The sequence below is a fragment of the Macaca thibetana genome, chromosome 13 (assembly GCF_024542745.1).
Source record: "Macaca thibetana thibetana isolate TM-01 chromosome 13, ASM2454274v1, whole genome shotgun sequence".
Taxonomy (NCBI): domain Eukaryota; kingdom Metazoa; phylum Chordata; class Mammalia; order Primates; family Cercopithecidae; genus Macaca; species Macaca thibetana.
Genome location: NC_065590.1, coordinates 38,476,790 through 38,495,918, shown reverse-complemented (window position 1 = coordinate 38,495,918; position 19,129 = coordinate 38,476,790). Strand labels below are relative to the sequence as shown.

General features: G+C 34.5%; 2 protein-coding genes across 5 annotated transcripts in view; one reads left to right on the top strand and one right to left on the bottom strand.

Annotated features, from left to right (window-relative positions):
* The window catches only part of CNRIP1 (cannabinoid receptor interacting protein 1), a 1,091,934-nt gene that overhangs the window by 213,326 nt on the left and 859,479 nt on the right, over positions 1 to 19,129 (bottom strand). The window lies entirely within an intron of this gene.
* The window catches only part of APLF (aprataxin and PNKP like factor), a 96,651-nt gene that overhangs the window by 56,371 nt on the left and 21,151 nt on the right, over positions 1 to 19,129 (top strand). For both annotated transcript variants that reach the window (XM_050754452.1, XM_050754453.1), the window contains exons 7-8: positions 1,871 to 2,226; positions 10,773 to 10,898. In XM_050754452.1, coding sequence (XP_050610409.1) covers positions 1,871 to 2,226; positions 10,773 to 10,898 — 482 coding nt within the window. The remainder of the gene's footprint in view (positions 1 to 1,870; positions 2,227 to 10,772; positions 10,899 to 19,129) is intronic.

Below are 19,129 nucleotides of genomic sequence, written 5' to 3'. Positions count from 1 at the left end.
TTAAAATATATTTGATTACCCTGATCCATAGTATTGATATTTGGGACTTTAACATTTCTTTCTCTTTTAGAATAAATTAACATGTTAAACCTACTCCTTGTGAGGATTTAAAAATAAAGCAAACTCTTCTCTAATTCACAGAAGTAGACAGAGTTGAAATATGATACTATGGATTTTATTTCTTATATTTCATTTTCATTGGTTTATTTTTTATTTTTAAATGGCAACATAATAGATGCTTATTGTCAAAAATGGAAGTATCAGGAGCATTTGAAGTAAAGAATGAAAAACCTCCATTTGCCTCGTCCTTCAATCTCATTGCCTTACTAATTTTTTGGTTTGTCTCCTTCTAACTCTTTTCATTTGGATTTACACAAGTGAATGCACACATAGATATATAAGGAACTTTTTAAAAGCTAAATGGCACCACAGTATAGATATTGTTCTTGTTTAGTTAAAAAACATCTTTAGATGTGTCATTATTATTTTAATGTCTGCATAGTGTTTCATAGTAAGAATATAATTTATTTAACCACTTCCCTAGTTGTGCTCTTTTTTTTTTTTATGTGATAAGATATTGAGTGGGATTGTTTCCTTGTCCCAGAACTGCTGCTAAGGCTCAAAGCTGGGAATAGAAGTACTAATAAAGTATCCCATGTTAAGGAGCCCTCAGCAGTAAGAACTAGCCCTTTCCCTTTATGGTTTATTGAAAGGTATGAAAGCGATTGCCATCCCAACCCCCTAGGCTTGATACAAAGGGAATTGAGAGGCCGAAAGGTTTTAAGGTTAAGGGAAGTGCAGTGTTTATGGTGGAAATTATTTCTTCCTTTTCTGAAATCAAGAGAAGAGGGGCATTCTAAGATAATTACTTGTGGAGCTTGGAAATGCCAGCAGAAACAAGAGATATGTTTTATTGAACACCAGTTAGCCAGTGGATTTGCTGACCTACCCCACTGCTACCTGAACAAGGAAAAAGAAAACTGGGGAAAACTGACCCAGCGGGGACTGCCAAGTAGGGAGATGGGTTAGGATTGCCCAATTCTCACTCGAGAGTTCCAGTTGCTGGCACAGGCCAGTTGGTCCTGTAGTTGGGGGGTTGAGATTGGGGTGTACCTGTGCAGCCTGGGAGCAAAGAGCATATGTTTTAGATAGACATGACATGAATGTTGCCAGTGAGGGTCAGCCTGTTAAGAACATGATACATTGTTGAACAGTGACTTTTAAGAGATTTTAAAGATTACGTTCAAATGAAAGCGAGTATCTTATATTTTATTTGTATTTTCTGGTTATTTTTCACTGAATGTTTGACATGATTGTAAAGGTTTGATACAACTGTAAATTTATTTTCTTTCTTTCTTTTTTTTTTTTTTTTTTTTTTTTTTTTGAGATGGAGTCTTGTTCTTGTTGCCCAGGCTGGAGTGCAATGGCGCAATCTCGGCTCACTGCAACCTCCACCTCTCAGGTTCAACCGATTCTTCTGCCTCAGCCTCCCAAATAGCTGGAATTACACACCCACCACCATGCTCAGCTAATTTTTTATATTTTTTAGTGAAGACGGGGTTTAACCATGTTGGCCAGGCTGGTCTCAAACTCCTGATCTCAGGTGATCCACCCGCCTCAGCCTCCCAAAGTGTTGGGATTACAGGCATGAGCCCCACGCCTGGCCAAATTCCTTTTCTAGTAACTAAAAATGTTTTAAGTTATTAAACTAAGCACATAGAAAATAGTGGCATTTGATAACTTTAAAATGTGAATCTTGAAGTTTTAAGTTTACATTTTGCATGGGTCTTGTAGTTTTGTGCTATTATGCTCATATCTTTAAAAAAAAAGTTTTCATTTATTTCTGATGTTTTTCATATTTGTTTTACAGGAAATGCCACAATCATTTTCTGCAGCCACATTAAGTAACACAGAGATAAATAATATTAAGACTAGTGCACAGAGAAACAAACTTCCAATAGAGGAACTTGGTAAAGTTTCTAAACATAAAATTGCCACTAAAAGAACACCACATAAAGAAGATGAGGCAATGAGCTGTTCTGAAAATTGCTCGAGTGCCCAGGGCGAGTCATTCCAGGATGAGTCTCAAGGGTCTCATTCTGAGTCCAGCTCTAATCCCTCCAGTCCTGAAACTTTGCATGCAAAGGCGACTGATTCAGTTCTACAAGGTTCTGAAGGAAACAAGGTCAAGAGGACATCCTGCATGTATGGGGCAAACTGCTATAGGTAAAATGAAATTACAGTAGCATTTAGTTCCATTATTTTGATAGCATGTAGCTATGTAGATACATGCTACAGTGTGTTAAAAACCTAATAAAACCCACTGGCCTAAAGGTTAGGGACTTTATCGTGTTTCTGCTGTTTGTACTTCATCAGTATATCTTCTAGAAAATCCTTTTAAGGCTTTTAAGATACAGTGGGAGAATTAAATGTTTTATGTATAGACATGCTGACTAATGTGAGGATCTGAATACTGGGAATCCAGACATGAAAACTGAATCCCTCAGATCGAAATACCTGTTATTTAGTGTTTTCTTAAATATTAGAGAGATCGCTTCCTAAACAGTTGTTGTATACAGTATAACTATAATTTTAGGTTGTGTTTAGCTGTCTTATTTATACTTGTGCGTTTTTCTTTATATTTTTCTAACGGTGTGTTGAATCATCATGGTACCCTCTAAAACAACTGAATATAATAATCCTGGATTGATGGGTTGCTCCTATACTTGCTTCATTTATTTACACTGCCCTATATACTCTAATGTCTTATTTTGATAATTCGAATTATAATCTCTTAGTTTTAGACTATACTTTCATCCATAGTGTTTATAGTAACATGTTTATAATTACACAGCCCTATTTCAGAAAGATTTGTTGGCCATTCCAACTTGCCAAACCAAATATCCTAGCAATCCTTTCCAGTAGTTTGTCTTTTGTGTCAATAAGACACTAGTCAGTGTGTGTACATATAAAACATTCAGTTCCCCCATGTATCTTAACAGCCTATGGCAGGATTTTCTAGAAGATAGATATCTTTATTGCAATAGTATATTTTAACATATTCTGTTAATTTCACATTCATATTCTCTTTAAAATGTTTTGCCATTTTAGCACTTGAATAACTCATATTTTTAAATTTGAATAGTTCTGATTTATGCTTTTTGAAACAATTTCGTACATATGCAATGGCTTTAGTTTCACATCTGGACCATAATGTAAAAACTTGCAGAATAGAAGTATATAAACCTTCTGTTACCTTGGATTGTATTAATTTGCCAGGGCTGCCATAACAAAATACCAGATTGGGTGCTTAAACAACAGAAATGTATTTTCCCACAGTTCTGGAGGCTGGGAGTCCTAGATTGTAGTGTCAGCAAGTTTGTTTTCTCCTGAGACCTCTTTTCTTGGCTTGCAGACTGCCACTTTCTCACTGTGTCCTCACATAGCCCGTTCTCTGTACACATACCTTCCTGGTTTCATTTCCACATCTTGTAAGGACACCAGTTATATTAGGTTAGGGCCCCACCCTTGTGACCTTTTTTGACCTTAATCATCTTTTTAAAGGCCCTATCTCCAAATTAGTCACACTGGAAATTAGGGCTTCAACATATGAATTTTGGGAGGCGGGGAACAATTCAGTTCATAACACAATTTAAAAGAGAAAATTCGTAATGGTCATCTCAATAGAGAAAAGTCATTCGATAAAATTCAACATCCCGTTTATGAAAAAAATTCTTAATTATATAAGAATAGAAAAGACTTCTTCAGTTTAATCAAGAATATCTACAGAAACCAACAGCTAATTTCATACTTAATGGTGAAAGATTAGAGTTTCTCCCATGATGTTGAGAACTAACCAGTATGTCTGCTATCACCACTCTTATTCAACATTGTAGTAGAGATCATAGCCAGTACACTAAGGCAAGAAAAAGAAATAACTAATGTAAAGTGGAAAGGAAAAAATAAAACTGTAATTATTTACAGGTGACATGATTGTATAATTTTGAAAATTCAGAATCTTTTTTTTATTATACTCTTGAGTTCTGGGATACATGTGCAGAACATGCAGGTTTGTTATATAGGTATACACGCATGTGCCATGGTGGTTTTCTGCACCCATCAACCCACCATCTAGATTTTAAGCCCCACATGCATTAGGTATTTCTCCTAATGCTATCCCTCCCCTTCCCCCCACCCCCTGACAGGCACCAGTATGTGATGTTCTCCTCCCTGTGTTCATGTGTTCTCATTGTTCAGCTCCCACTTATGAGTGAAAACATGCAGTGTTTGGTTTCCTGTTTCTGTGTTAGTTTGCTTAGAATGATGGTTTCCAGCTTCATCCATGTCCCTGCAAAGGACATGAACTCATCGTTTTTTATGGCTGCATAGTAGTCCATGGTATATATGTGCCACATTTTCTTTATCCAGTGTATCATTGATGGGCATTTGGGTTGGTTCCAAGTCTTTGCTATTGTGAATAGTGCTGCCATAAACATACATTAGCATGTGTCTTTATAGTAGAATGATATATAATCCTTTGGGTATATACCCAGTAATGGAATTGCTGGGTCAAATGATATTTCTGATTCTAGATCCTTGTGGAATTGCCATGCTATCTTGCACAATTGTTGAACTAATTTACATTCCCACCGTCAGTGTGAAAGCATTCCTATTTCTCCACATCTTCTGCAGCATCTGCTGTTTCCTGACTTTTTAATGTTTGCCATTCTAACTGGCGTGAGATGGTATCTCATTGTGATTTTGATTTGCATTTCTCTAATGACCAGTGATGATGAGCTTTTTTTCATATGTTTCTTGGCCGCATAAATGTCTTCTTTTGAAAAGTATCTGTTCACATCCTTTGCCCACTTTTTGATGGGGTTGTATTTTTTTTTTTCCTGGTAAATTTGTTTAAGTTCCTTGTAGATTCTGGATATAAGCCCTTTGTCAGATCCATAGATTGCAAAAATTTCCTCCCATTCTGTAGGTTGCCTGTTCACTCTGATGATAGTTTCTTTTGCTGTGCAGAAGCTCTTTAGTTTATTTAGATCCCATTTGTCAATTTTGGCTTTTGTTGCCATTGCTTTTGGAATTTAGTCATGAAGTCTTTGCCCATGCCTGTGTCCTGAATGGTATTGCCTAGATTTTCTTCTAGGGTTTTTATGGTTTTAGGTCTTACATTTAAGTCTTTAATCAATCTTGAGTTAATTTTTCTATATGGTATAAAGAAGGGATCCAGTTTCAGTTTTCTGCATATGGCTAACCAGTTTTCCTGACACCATTTATTAAGTAGGGAATCCTTTCCCCATTTCTTGTTTTTGTCAGGTTTGTCAAAGATCAGATGATTGTAGCTGTGTGGCGTTATTACTGAGGCCTCTGTTATGTTTCATTGGTCTATGTATCTGTTTTGGTACCAGTACCATGCTGTTTTGGTTACTGTAGCCTTGTAGTATAGTTTGAAGTCAGGTAGCATGATGCCTCCAGTGTCATTCCTTTTGCTTAGATTCTTGGCTATGCAGGCTGTTTTTTGGTTCCATATGAAATTTAAAGTAGTTTTTTCTAATTCTGTGAAGAAAGTCAATAGTAGCTTGATGGGAATAATTGAATCTATAAATTACTTTGGGCAGTATGGCCATTTTCACGATATTGATTCTTCCTATCCATGAGCATAGAATAAGAGAAGATTCAGAATAATCTTAAGATAATCTGAATTAATAAATGAAGTTAGCATAGTCATTCGATTCAAATGAACATTCAAAAATAAATATATTTCTATATCCTAAAAATAAATATTAGAAAAATTAAAATGGGAACATTTACAATAGTGCCAAAACCTTAAACACCTAGAACTAAATCTAACAAAAGATCTGAAAGACATATTTGGTAACATTATGGTGAAATTAAATGAGGCTTTAATTAATGGGGAGGAAGGGTATATGAATTGCAATAATCAATATTGTAAAGATATACATTTCCTCAAAATCGCTTTGTAAGTTTAAAGCAGTCTTTATCAAAATCCCGGTAGGGTGTGTGTATGTGCATGCGTGTGTATGTGTGTGTATGTGTATAAGTTGACAAGCTGACTTTATAGAGGAATTGCAAAGGACCTAGAATTCTGAATACAATCTTCAAGTGCAATCTTGAAAGACATGACCAGATAGAAAGCCTTGTTATAAAGGTACCATATATAATGCAGTTTAATATTGGTTCAAGGATAAACAGTAATCAGTGCAAAAGATTAAAGAGTTCAAAACCAAACCTATATGTCTGTGTGTATGACAAAGTTACCACTGAAGATCTGTGGGTTAAGCATGAACTTCCAGTGAGTGGTGTTTGGCAATTGGATATTCATATGAAAAGATAATGAATCTTAACTCCTGCCTTATACCTATCACAAAATAAATCTCAGATAGATTTTTGTAAAACATATAAAGTAAAGGTAGCAGAGGATAACATAGAATATATTCATGACATTGGGCAAAGATTTCTTAAGCATGTTATAAAATGAAGTAATCATAATCATGTTATCCAGTTGATCAGCTGGACAAAATTAAAATTAAAATTAAAATAACCCTTTATGTTATATTTAAATATAACATTAGAAGGGTGAAAAGGCAAGGCACAAAGTAGAGGAGGATATTTGTTATACGTATGTCAAATAATTTGTATCCAAAGTAAATAACTAGCAACCAATAAGAAAATGACAACTCAGTTAAGAAAAAAAAAATGAGCAAAAGGCACTGCACAAAAGAGGATAGTGAAATGGCCAAAAAGCATACAAGAAAGGTTTAATGCTTGTTAGTCATTTAGGGAAACACATTTTAAAAAATAATACTACGGATCAGTGGTTGTCAAACTTTTAAAAGTGCCAGACAGTAAATATTTTTGGCTTCTTGGGCCATACAGTCTTTGTTGCCACTGCTTAATTATGCTGTCATAGTGTGCAAGCAGCCATAGACAGCACAGGCAGTGAAGATGTTAATACTACTACTCAAGGTAGTATTTAATGCAATCTCTATCAAAATCCTAGTGGTATTTTTTTTTTCAGAAATAGAAAAAAATTATTCTAAAATAATGTAGAATCTCAAGGAATCTCAAGTAGCCAAAACAATCTTGAAGATGGTCAAAGTTGGAGGCCTCACACTTTCTGATTTTAAAATGTATTACAAAGCTACAGTAATCCAAACAGTGTGGTACTGGCATAAAGATAGACATACAGATAAATGGAATAGACTAGAGAGCCTATAAATAAATCCTCACATATATGGTTAAATAATTTTTCAACAATAGTCTCAAGACAAATCAAAGAGGAAGGGACAGATTTTTTTTCAACAAAGAGTGCTCAGAAAACTGCATATTCACATGCAAAAGAATGAAGTTGTCTGCTTGCCTTACACCTGTTTTCAAAATATAACTTAAAATGGATCAAACAATCTAAAATATAAAACTGTAAACATCTAAAACTATAAGACTTTTAGAAGAAATTAGGGGAGAAGCTTCATGACATTGGATTTGACAAAGATTTCTTGGATATGACACCAAAGCACAGACAACAAAAGCAAAAATAGACAAATTGGACTTTTTAAAGTTAAAAACTTCTGTACATGAAAGGACAAAATCAACACAGAGTGAAATGACAACTATGGAATGGGATAAAATAGTTGCAAATTATATATCTGATAAGGATTAATGTCTAGAATACATAAAGAACTATAACTAAACAACCAAAAAAAAATTACCCAATTTGAAATTGGGGGAAAGAACTTAAATAGATATTTCTCTGAAGATAATATACAAATGACCAACAAGCATATTAAAAAATGCTCAGCATCACTAAACATTAGGGAAATGCAGACCATAACCACATTGAGATATCACCTCACACCTATTAGGGTGGCTACTTTCAAAAACAAAATGAAACACAAGTAACAATTGTTGGTGTAGATGTGGAAAAATTGGAATCTTTGTGCATTGTTGGTGGGAATGTAAATTGGTGTAGCCCCTGTGGGAAACAGTATGGTAGTTCCTCAAAAAATTAAAAATAGAATTAATATATGATGTAGCAGTTCCACTTTGGAGTCTGTATCCATAAGAATTGAAAGCAGAATCTCAAAGAGTTCATAGCAGCACTATGTTCACAATACCCAGGAGGTAGAAGGAACCCACAGGTCCATCAATTATTGAAGGAATAAAGAAAATTTGGTATATACATACAATGGAATATTATTCAGCCTTAAAAGGAAGGGAAATTCTGACACATGCTCCTATGTGTATGAACCTTGAGGACATGATGCTAAGTGAAGTAAACCAGTCACAAAAAGATAAATACTTCATAATTCTACTTGTAGCAGGTATCTAGAGTAGTTAGATTCATAAAAACAGAAATTAGAATGGCAGTTACCAGTGGCTGTGGGGAGAAACAGAAATCAGAATGGTGGATTCCAGGGGAGGAGAGCAGGAGCTGGGAAGTTGTTGTTTAATGGGTATAGAGTTTTCAGTTTTGCAAGATGAAAACATTCTAGGGATTGGTTGCACAACAGTGTGAATATACTTAACATTACTGAACTGTGCTCATAGAAATTGTTAAGATGGTAAATTTTATGTTACATATATATTCTTAGCACAGTTTAAAAAAAACAGTGGGCCAGATTTGGCCTGCTGTTCATAGTTTGCCGATCTCTGCTATAAATACTGCCACAAGAAAAAAAAACAAAAAACAAAAAACGTAACAGTGCTAAATGTTGGTGAGGTTGTTGAAAAACTGGAACTCTAATAACCTTCTACTGGGAGTGAAAATTAATACAGTCATTTTGGCAATTTGGCAGTATTTATCAAACCTGAGCATATGTGTACCCTGTGACCATTCTTAACTATATCCCCAGGAAAATGCATATAGATGTGCATCAAAAGGCTTATACTAGAATGCTCTTTGCAGTATTATTTATAGAAGTCAATACCTGAAATGAACCCAAAAGTTTATCGGTAGTAAAATGGATAAATTATAATACCATCATCAAATGGGTGATGCTATTACTGCATGGTATTGAAAACGTACTTACTGCTACATGTAACAACATGAATTAATCATATAAACATAAAAGGGCTGGTTCAAAGAAGTATATACTAGTATATATTTTCATTTAAGTTCAAAGACAGACAATACTGATCTGTTGTTTTATAATATCACTTCTTAAAGTATGATCCAGAGATCCCTGGATGTCCCCAGAACACGTTTAAGAAATCTGTTAGGTCAATTGTATTTTATTTATTTATTTATTTATTTTTGAGATGGAGTCTTGCTCTGTCACCCAGGCTGGAGTGCAGTGGCACAATCTTGGCTCGCTGCAACCTTTGCCTCCTGGGTTCAAGCAGTTCTCCTGCCTAAGCCTCCTGAGTAGCTGGGACTACAGACGTGCGCCACCAAGCACGGCTAGTTGTATTTTTAGTAGAGATGGGGTTTCACCATGCTGGGCAGGCTGGTCTTGAACTACTGACTTCAAGTGATCTGCCCGCCTCAGCCTCCCAAAGTGCTAGGATTACAGGTGTGAGCCACCACACCCGACCCAAAAGTATTTTCATAATAATATTGTGACTTTTTGTGAATGCCTTTTTTTTACTGTCATTCACTCTCACATGTGTACAGTGGAGTTTCCCAGAGGCCACACATTATGTGTTGTTGTTAATGATTGAATGCAGAAGCAGGCATGAGAAGCCAAATGCCTTCTCTAAAGTAGAGATTAAAGAAATTTCCATAGTATAAAACAAGAATTTTTTCTTGGAAGTTAATAATTATTTATGTTAAGACATGTTATGATAGTATGTAAAGGGTTTATTATTGTTCTATTTAAGTCAATAAATGCACTTTTTCAATTTCTCATTTATAATTTCTAATAGGGTAAATATCCTATATAAACAAAAGCTCTCTGGAGTTTTAATCTTTTTTTTTTTTTATAAAGGAGTCTTGAGACTGAAAAGTTTGAAACACACTTTTAGAAGTTAGGATAGTTACCTTTGGGTACTAAAATGGATTTAGTGATTGGAAGAGGGCACATGGGACCTTTCTAGGATGTTGGAAATGTTCTTTTTTTTTTTTTTTTGAGATGGAGTTTTGTTCTGTCACCCAGGCTGGGGTGCAGTGGCCGGATCTCAGCTCACTGCAGGCTCTACCTCCCGGGTTTACGCCATTCTCCTGCCTCAGCCTCCCGTGTAGCTGGGACTACAGGCACCCGCCACCACGCCGGGCTAGTTTTTTGTATTTTTTTTTCTAGTAGAGACGGGTTTCACCGTGTTAGCCAGGATGGTCTCGATCTCCTGACCTCATGATCCGCCCATCTCGGCCTCCCAAAGTGCTGGGATTACAGGCTTGAGCCACCGCCCCCGGCCAATGTTCTGTTTTTTATCTTAGCAGAGGGAACAATATATGTGTTCATTTTATTAAAAGTTTTGAAAAGCTATATATGTTTATGATATTTATGTTATATGCTTACATACATATGTGTCATATATATAGTACTGTTTGCAAGTTGTCTATTGATACTCATGGCTTATCACATGACACCAGAAATGTATTATGTTACTGTGAGAGTCCTGTACTGAGTTGATGTCATCAACTTTATGTCATCAATTTAGCATGTTGATGTAATCTGTGCTTATGTCATCAATGTAGCATGTTGGTTTATGTTCAGGAATAGTCAGATGTGGATTGCTATATCCACTAAAAATCTAGAATATCCTATTTATTTTTTCTGACAGTATATTTGTCGCCCTCCTAGGAAGAATCCTGTTCATTTTCAACATTTTAGCCATCCTGGTGATAGTGATTATGGAGGTGTACAAATCGTGGACCAAGATGAGACTGATGACCGGCCTGAATGTCCCTATGGACCATCCTGTTATAGGTATAGAAACTGAAATGTTTGACTGTACTCCTTTTCTCTCTTATCTCTGTTACTTATCTAGGAGAAACTGACTTGTTATCTCAAGTTACTTATCTCTTATCTCTGTTACTTATCTAGGAGAAGCAGCTTGTTATCTCAAGCCTTTTAATTTTCATTTTTAAACTTCTGTAGATTACAGGTTTTCATGTTGGTAATAGGTAGGATTATATTTCTTTTAGCTAATTCTAAATTACTGAAGTTACACATCTATGACTGCCTGAAATTTTTCCTTATTTCCAACTTTCTAAAATGCAAATTAGATCACTTAAAAGCTGTTGATGGTACCCCAACATACACTTAATTCACTCTATATGTCCTAGGTATGACATATACATCCATTTGGGATGTTATCTCTGCATCCCTCTGCTTCCTCAACTTTTACTGCTCAACTATTCTTGCCAACACAGAAAGTCCAATCCTAAAAGAAGAGTAAGAATACTTCTCCTCTCAGTTTTCATGGCATCTTGTCCTTGTCTGTATCATACACAGAGTAGTATTTATCTCATGAGATTATGTTTGTTTCTTTATTAGAACATCTCTTCCTACAGGCAGCAAGTATCTTGACAGCAAGGACTCTCATCTTTGTATCTTGCAACTTTGCTTAATAAATGAATGAACTTGAAATGAAACAAACTACCAAAGAAAGAAGTAGTGATTTCAGCTTTAGAGCGCTTTAATTCCAGACAGCCATCTTTCTTAGATAATTTTAAATACAGATTGCTGAACCTTCTGGGCTATTTGAAGTTGTTTCTATTTCTATGATTGTGGTTTTCAATGAGAAGGCAAAGTAAGTTTCTGGGACAAGACAAAATGGCTTATACATTTTTTGAAAGGTAAGTGTTCATTATGATCAACTTTACCAATAAACTTGACAGTTTTTGGAGAAATTAACAAATTCCTAGAAAGATATAACTTTAAGAAATATATACAAGAAAAAAATCAAAAATTGAGTTAATATAAGAGAAATTGAATACACAATTTAAAGCTTTCCACCAAAGAAATGATAGATCTGTTTGGTTTTAGTGGCAAGTTCTAACAAACATTTAAAGAAGAAACACTTCATTTTTACACAAACTACTCCAGAGAAAGTAAAAGAGGGTGTATTTCCCAATTCATGATGTGAGACCAGCACAAGCTTGATACCAAAACCCAGCAAGAATAATACAAGAATGAAAAAGTATAGGATAAGCTTACTTTTGAACATAGTTTTAAATATCCTGAGGAGGGGAAATGTTATGAGCATCAAGTGATAAATAAAAAGAAAAATATAATATGACCAAATGGGGTCTATCTAAGGAATGCATGTTTTAATATTAAAAAATAAATTCATTTACCATATCATCAGAATAAGTAGAAAAGCCATCTCCATAGATGACTAGAAAGAAAAAACCTGACAAACCAAAATCAGCATTCATTTATGAAAAAAACTGGTTATAAAGTAAGAATGGAAGGGAATTTCTTTAATTTCAAAAAGAATATCTACAAAAAGTGTATAGCAAATATTATACTTAAAGTAAAATATTTAAAATTTCCTTTTTGAAATCAGAAATGAGACAAGAATGCCTGTTATTACCACTTTGGTTCATCATTATGTGGAGATTCAAGACAGTACACTAAGATAAGAAAAGGAAAATGGATAAGGATTGCAAAGGAAGAAATGAAACTTTGTATTAACAGATGGTATTATTGTATATGCAGTAAATACAAGGTGGCCCACTGATGAGTTATAAATTTAAAAAGTGCTTAGGATGGTTATTGGATACAAAAATAAATATACAAAACCAACTGTATTTCTATATTCCAACATTAACCAGTAAGAAAATAAAATTTTTTAAAGATTATAACATCAAAAATAAAGAGTCCTTAGGAATAAATATAAAGGTGTAGAAACCTCTATGAAGAAAACTGTAAAACTTTAAATGTAAAATGAGAAAATATTTTTCAGAAAGACCTAAATAATTATGAAGATCAAATTGTTCATGATTGAATTATTCGATAGTGTCAAAATACCAGTTTTCCTCAAATGGATTTATATGCAAACTGATTCAAAATCATATTAGCTTTTATAAAGAAATGTATAATGTGATTCTAAAATGTATATGGATTACAAAGGATAACAATAGTCATGACAGTCAGTCGTACATAATGAAGAATAGGTGGCAGGATGTGTTATACTTTATAGTTACTAAAGCAGTGTGGTCTGGGCACAAAGATAAAGTAACATGACCAGAACAGAATGGTACTTCAAAATAGACTTATACATGTAAGGTGACATATTTATGAAAGGGGACATTGCAGGTATTAAGAAAAATGAATTTTTTCAATTAATTATAAGGGGATAAGTAGATATTCATCTGAAGAAAAAATAAAATTTGACCCTTATGTAACACCATAGTCAAAAACTGAATTTCAGATGACTCATAATACTAAATGTAAAAAACAAAGTAATATAGCTTTAAAAATAAATATAAGGGCATTGTTTCATGATCTCAGAGCAGGCATTATTTTCTAAAACAAGAAACGAAAAATAATTCAAATGGAAAACATTTAATTATTTGACTACATTAAAAGTAAGGTGTTTTTAATCCATCGGTACACAACATTAAGAGAATAGAAAAGTGCAGAGTAAGAAAAAATACATTTACAACCCACATAATTGACAGTAGCATCTATCTAGCACACGTGAAAAAATATTTTAAGTTGCTATTGCTTTTTGCTTAGTTACATACATAGCCTTTTTGCCCAAAAGGAAATCCAAATATTAAAAACATATGAAAAAGTACTCAGTGTCATTAGTAATCAGGGAAATTACACACACGTGCACACACACATAAACCTAAAACCTTGAAGTAACTGTTTTCTCCTATTTATTCATTCAACAAATTCTTTTCCAAAGAATCATCAAATGCCAAGTGTTGATGAAACAGTGTTGAGATGTACTTGTAGAACAAACATACTTGTATATATTTATTTATATTTTTGGAACAAAGCCACCTTTCATAACTCATGTCGTATATAATAATTCATGGCACTGTGGTGATAAGCCTTTTCATTTGTTAAAAAAAACTTTCATAATGGAGAATTTTATCCATAAACACCAGTGGAGAGAATGTAGAATGAGTTCTAGTGAAATCCACCACCTAGTTTGTGCAGTTATCGACTCATGACCAATATTGTTTCATCAACCACCAAACCACTTGCTACCCCATCCCTGTATTATTTTTGAAGCAAATACCTAACCTCATATCTTTTCATCCCATTTTATCTATGAGTATCTTAGGGTGTATCTCTAAAAATACATTATAAAAACCTACCACAACACTGTTATTAAATAAATATTTAATATTATTCAGTATCCTGTCAAGTATCTACATTTCCCTATAGTGTCTTTTTTTTTCTTTCTTTCTTTTTTTTTTTTTTTTTTTTTTTTTTTTTTTTTTTTTTTTTTTTACAGTTTATCTGAATCAGGATCTGCTTAAGTTCTATATGGCAAAAGATGGCCATGTCTCTTAATTTATTTAATCAATAGTTTTCGTGTTTTTCCTTGCTATATATTTGTTGAAAAAGATAATCATTTGTTCTGAAGAGGATTCCATCATTTGCATTTTGTTGATTGTATTTTCAGGATGTCATTAATCACATTCTCCTGTATTTCCTAATAATTTATAGTTTGAACTAGAGGGTTCATCAGCTATCAGTTCTAAAAATTGTGAAAGTTGCCTGGTCCTTTGAATATTATTTCCCTCTTAGTCTCTAAAATGTTTTTACCTGAAAGTCTACTTTGATATTTATTAATGTTTGAGAATTGCTGTAATATCTATTATAATTATCATTATTGATTTATAATTTAATTCCATGTGGTTATATGGCAAACACTTTGGAAATTAAATCTTTGGAAATTTATTGAGATTTGTTTTGGCCCAGCATATGGGTGACTTTTATTGAACATATGGTGTGCACTTACATGTGTATTCTCTAGTTGCTGGAATGGAAGTAAGGTTTTATAAATGTCAATTTGGTAAAATGGTTATAGTGTTTTCAGATTTTTTTATATATTTGCTAGTTGATTTTTTTTCCTGTGGTTGTTCTGCTAGTTACTGAGAAAGGAATATTAAAACCTTCACTATGATTGTAGGTTTGTCTATTTCTCTGCTTAATTCTGTCTGTTTTTCTTAGTACTCCAGCTGTAAATTTGTCCTCAGTGAAAAAGCCATAAAAGTGGGAAATTTACTCAGAGCTGTATCTTTCTTCCACATGTTGACTCTCCAGTTTCTGCTTGCTTTTGGTAGCTATCCACTGCCTTCCGATTATTGTTTTTAATATTTTTTCCAGAGTGTAATTTTTACCTGTCAGAGTGTTGGTCCAATACAATCTACTCTGTCATTATTGAAAGTGGAATTCTTGTTTTGTCTAATATAATATAACTACCCAAAGTTATGTGGTTAGTGTTTGTGTAATGTCTTTTTTAATCCTTTTAGTTTCAACTTGTGTTCTTATATTTAAAACATGTCTTTTATAAAGAGCATATAGTTGATTCACTGGTGTTTATTTTTAATCGAGTCTAATAGTCTCTGCCTTTTAGGTGGAGTATAGAGTCCATTTACATTTTCTTTTTTTTGAGATGGAGTTTTACTCTGTTGTCTTGGCTGGAGTGCATTGGCACAGTCTTGGCTCTCTGCAATCTCTGCCTTCCAGGTTCAGGCAATTCTCCTGCCTTAGCCTCCCGAGTAACTGGGATTATAGGCGCTCACCACCACGCCCGGCTAATTATTGTACATTTAGTAGACATGGGGTTTCACTGTGTTGGCCAGGCTGGTCTCGAACTTCTGATCTCAAGTGATCTGCCCACCTCAGCCTCCCAAAGTGCTGGAATTACATGCGTGAGCCACCACACCAACCCCATTTACATTTAATACTATTAGTGATATATTTTAATTTTTACTTTTTTGTATTTGTTTTCTATTTATCCTACATATTCTTTGTTTTTTATTCTCCTCTTTTTGACTTATTTTGGATTAAGTGTTTTTCATTCTATTTTTTTCTCCTCTGTTAACTTTTCAGTAGCCACACTTTATTTCCATAGGCATCTGTGACTTATTACAATCTACCTTACTGTTGGTGCTTTTACCATTTCCCAAACCGTGCAGGAACCTTACATCACTTTAATTTCATTTACTTCCTCTTTTGTCTTTTTAAACCATTGTTATCATGTAGTTATACCTTTGTGTATTAACTCACAAGACTTTGTAATTATTGTTTTAAAATTGTTTTAAGCATCAACATTCCCCTTATTTACATATTTATTATTTTGAGTGCCCTTTATTTCTTCCTAAACATTTATCCTTTCATCTGGGATCCTTTTCTTTTAATTTTAAAAACTTCTTTGGGGTTTTTTTTTTTTTTTTTTTAATTTTTGAGATGGAGTCTTGCTCTGTGCCCAGGCTGGAGTGCAGTAGCGTGATCTCTGCTGTCTGCAAGCTCCGCCTCCCAGGTTCATGCCATTCTCCTACCTCAGCCTCCTGAGTAGCTGGGACTACAGGCGCCTGCCACCACGCCTGGCTAATTTTTTGTATTTTTAATAGAAATGGGGTTTCACTGTGTTAGTCAGGATGGTCTCGATCTCCTGACCTCGTGATCCACCCACCTCAGCCTCCCAAAGTGGGTTTTTCTTATAGCGAAGATCTACTAAAAAGAAATTCTTTACATTTTTGTGTGTCTGAAAGTGTTCTTATTTTAAATTTTTAAAGGCTCTTTTCACTAGGTATGTAATTCTAGCTTAGCATACTTTTTCTTTTATCATTTGTGTCATGCCATGGACTCTTGCATCCATAGTTTCTCTTGAAACTCAGTTGTCTATCTTATTATTGCCATTATATTTTTAAATCAATGTGCCTCTTCTTTCACCACTCTTAAGATTTTTATCTTTGCCTTTAGATTTTAACAGTTTAACTAACATGTGCCTAGGTATATTTTTCTTTGTATTCATCCTATTTGTGGGTTCACTGAGCTTTTTTGCAAGTTAATGCCTTTTATTAGTTGGAGGAGACTGCTTGGCTATTATCTCATCAGATATTGTGTCTATTTTATCTTTTCTCTCTTTCTTGTACTCCAATTAAACATATATTAAACCCTTTGACCATGTCCCACATAGTTCTTCTAGTCTGCTGTTAAACCCATTCATGGAGTTCCTAGTTTCAGATACTGTATGTTCCAGTTCTAGGATATTTATTTAATTCTTCTTCCTCTTCCTCTTCCTCTCCCTCTCCCTCTCCCTCTCCTTCTCCTCCTCCTTCTCCTTCTTCTCCTTCTTCTCCTTCTTCTCCTTCTTCTTCTTCTTCTTCTTCTTCTTCGCCAGTTCTAATTTTGGTGAAACTATCCATCTTTTAATTCATTTTCCCCAATTTTCTACTCTTTTTTTAAAAAAACATATTAATCTTAGTTGTTTTAAAGTTCTTATTTGTGAACCAACATTTCTGGTTCTGCTTTTTTTTTTTTTCCCCTTGATTGTTGGGTCATATTTTTCTGCCTCTTTGTGTCTAGCAACCCTTTATTGCAATTCTAACATTTTTTAATAAAAAGAACTATAGGTACCCTAGATGTTGTCTTCCATTAGTAAGGATACCACCTCTACTTGGCAGGTAGGGGCTAGTCATCTCTGTCCAGTCGGAAATTTAGACAGATAGTAGCTAGTTTGGAGTTTTATTAAAACTCAGTACACTTTTGTTTTACTTCTGCTTGTTTGGCAGGGCTTTCCCAACTTTCATGTGACAAGCAAGTCTCTGTATCCTTAGCTATAAAACTTTACCTGATTTCAAACTATACTCTAAGGCCATAGTCACCAAAACAGCATGGTACTGGCATAAAGATAGGCACATAGACCAATGGAACAGAATAAAGAACCCAGAAATAAACCCCTATTACTTACAGCCAACTGATCTTCGATAAAGCAAACAAAAACATGAAGTGTGGAAAGGATACCCTATTCAACAAATGGTGCAGGAATAATTGGCAAGCCACATGTAGGAAAATGAAACTGGATCCTCATCTCTCACATTATACAAAAATCAACTCAAGGTGGATCAAGGACTTAAATCTAAGACCTGAAACTATAAAAATTATAGAAGATAACATTGGAAAACCCCTTCTAGACATTGGCCTAGGCAAGGATTTCATGACCAAGAACCTAAAAGCAAGCACAATAAAAACAAAGATAAATAGCTGGGACTTAATTAAACTAAAGAGCTTTTACACAGCAAAAGCAACAGTCTGCAGAGTAAACAGACAACCCACAGAGTGGGAGAAAATCTTCACAATTTGTACATGTGACAAAGGACTAATATCCAGAATCTACAATGAACTCAAACAGATTAGCAAGAAAAAACAAACAATCCTATCAAAAAGTAGGCTAAGGACATGAATAGACAATTATCAAAAGAGGATATATAAATGGCCAACAAACATATGAAAAAAATGCTCAATATCACTAATGATTAGGGAAATGCTAATCAAAATGCTAGTGATCAGGGAAATGCAAATCAAAACCACAATGCAATACCACCTTACTCCTGCAAGAATGGCCATAATGAAAAAATGAAAAAATAATAGATGTTGGTGTGGATGTGGTGAAGAGAGAACACTTCTACACTGCTGGTAGGAATGTAAACTAGTACAACCACTATGGAAACAGTGTGGAGAGTCCTTAAACAACTAAAATTAGAACTATCATTTGATCCAGCAATCCCACTACTGGGTATCTACCCAGAGGAAATGAAGTCATCATATGAAAAAGATACTTGCACATGCATGTTTATAGCAGCACAATTTGCAATGGCAAAAATGTGGAACCAACCCAAATGCCCATCAATAAATGAGTGGAAAAAGAAACTGTGAGATATATCTGTATATGTGTGTGTGTGTGTGTGTGTGTGTGTGTGTGTGTGTGTGTGTGTGTATGATGGAATACGACTCCACCATAAAAAGGAATGAATTAATGGCACTTGCAGTGACCTGGATGAGATTGGAGACTATTATTCTAAGTGAAGTATCTCAGGAACTGAAAACCAAACATGTTATGTCTCACTTGTATGTGGGAGCTAGGCTATGAGGATGCAAAGGCATAAGAAAGAAAGACACAATGGGCTTTGGGAACTTGGGGAGAAAGTGGGAAGGGTGTGAGGGATAAAAGACCACAA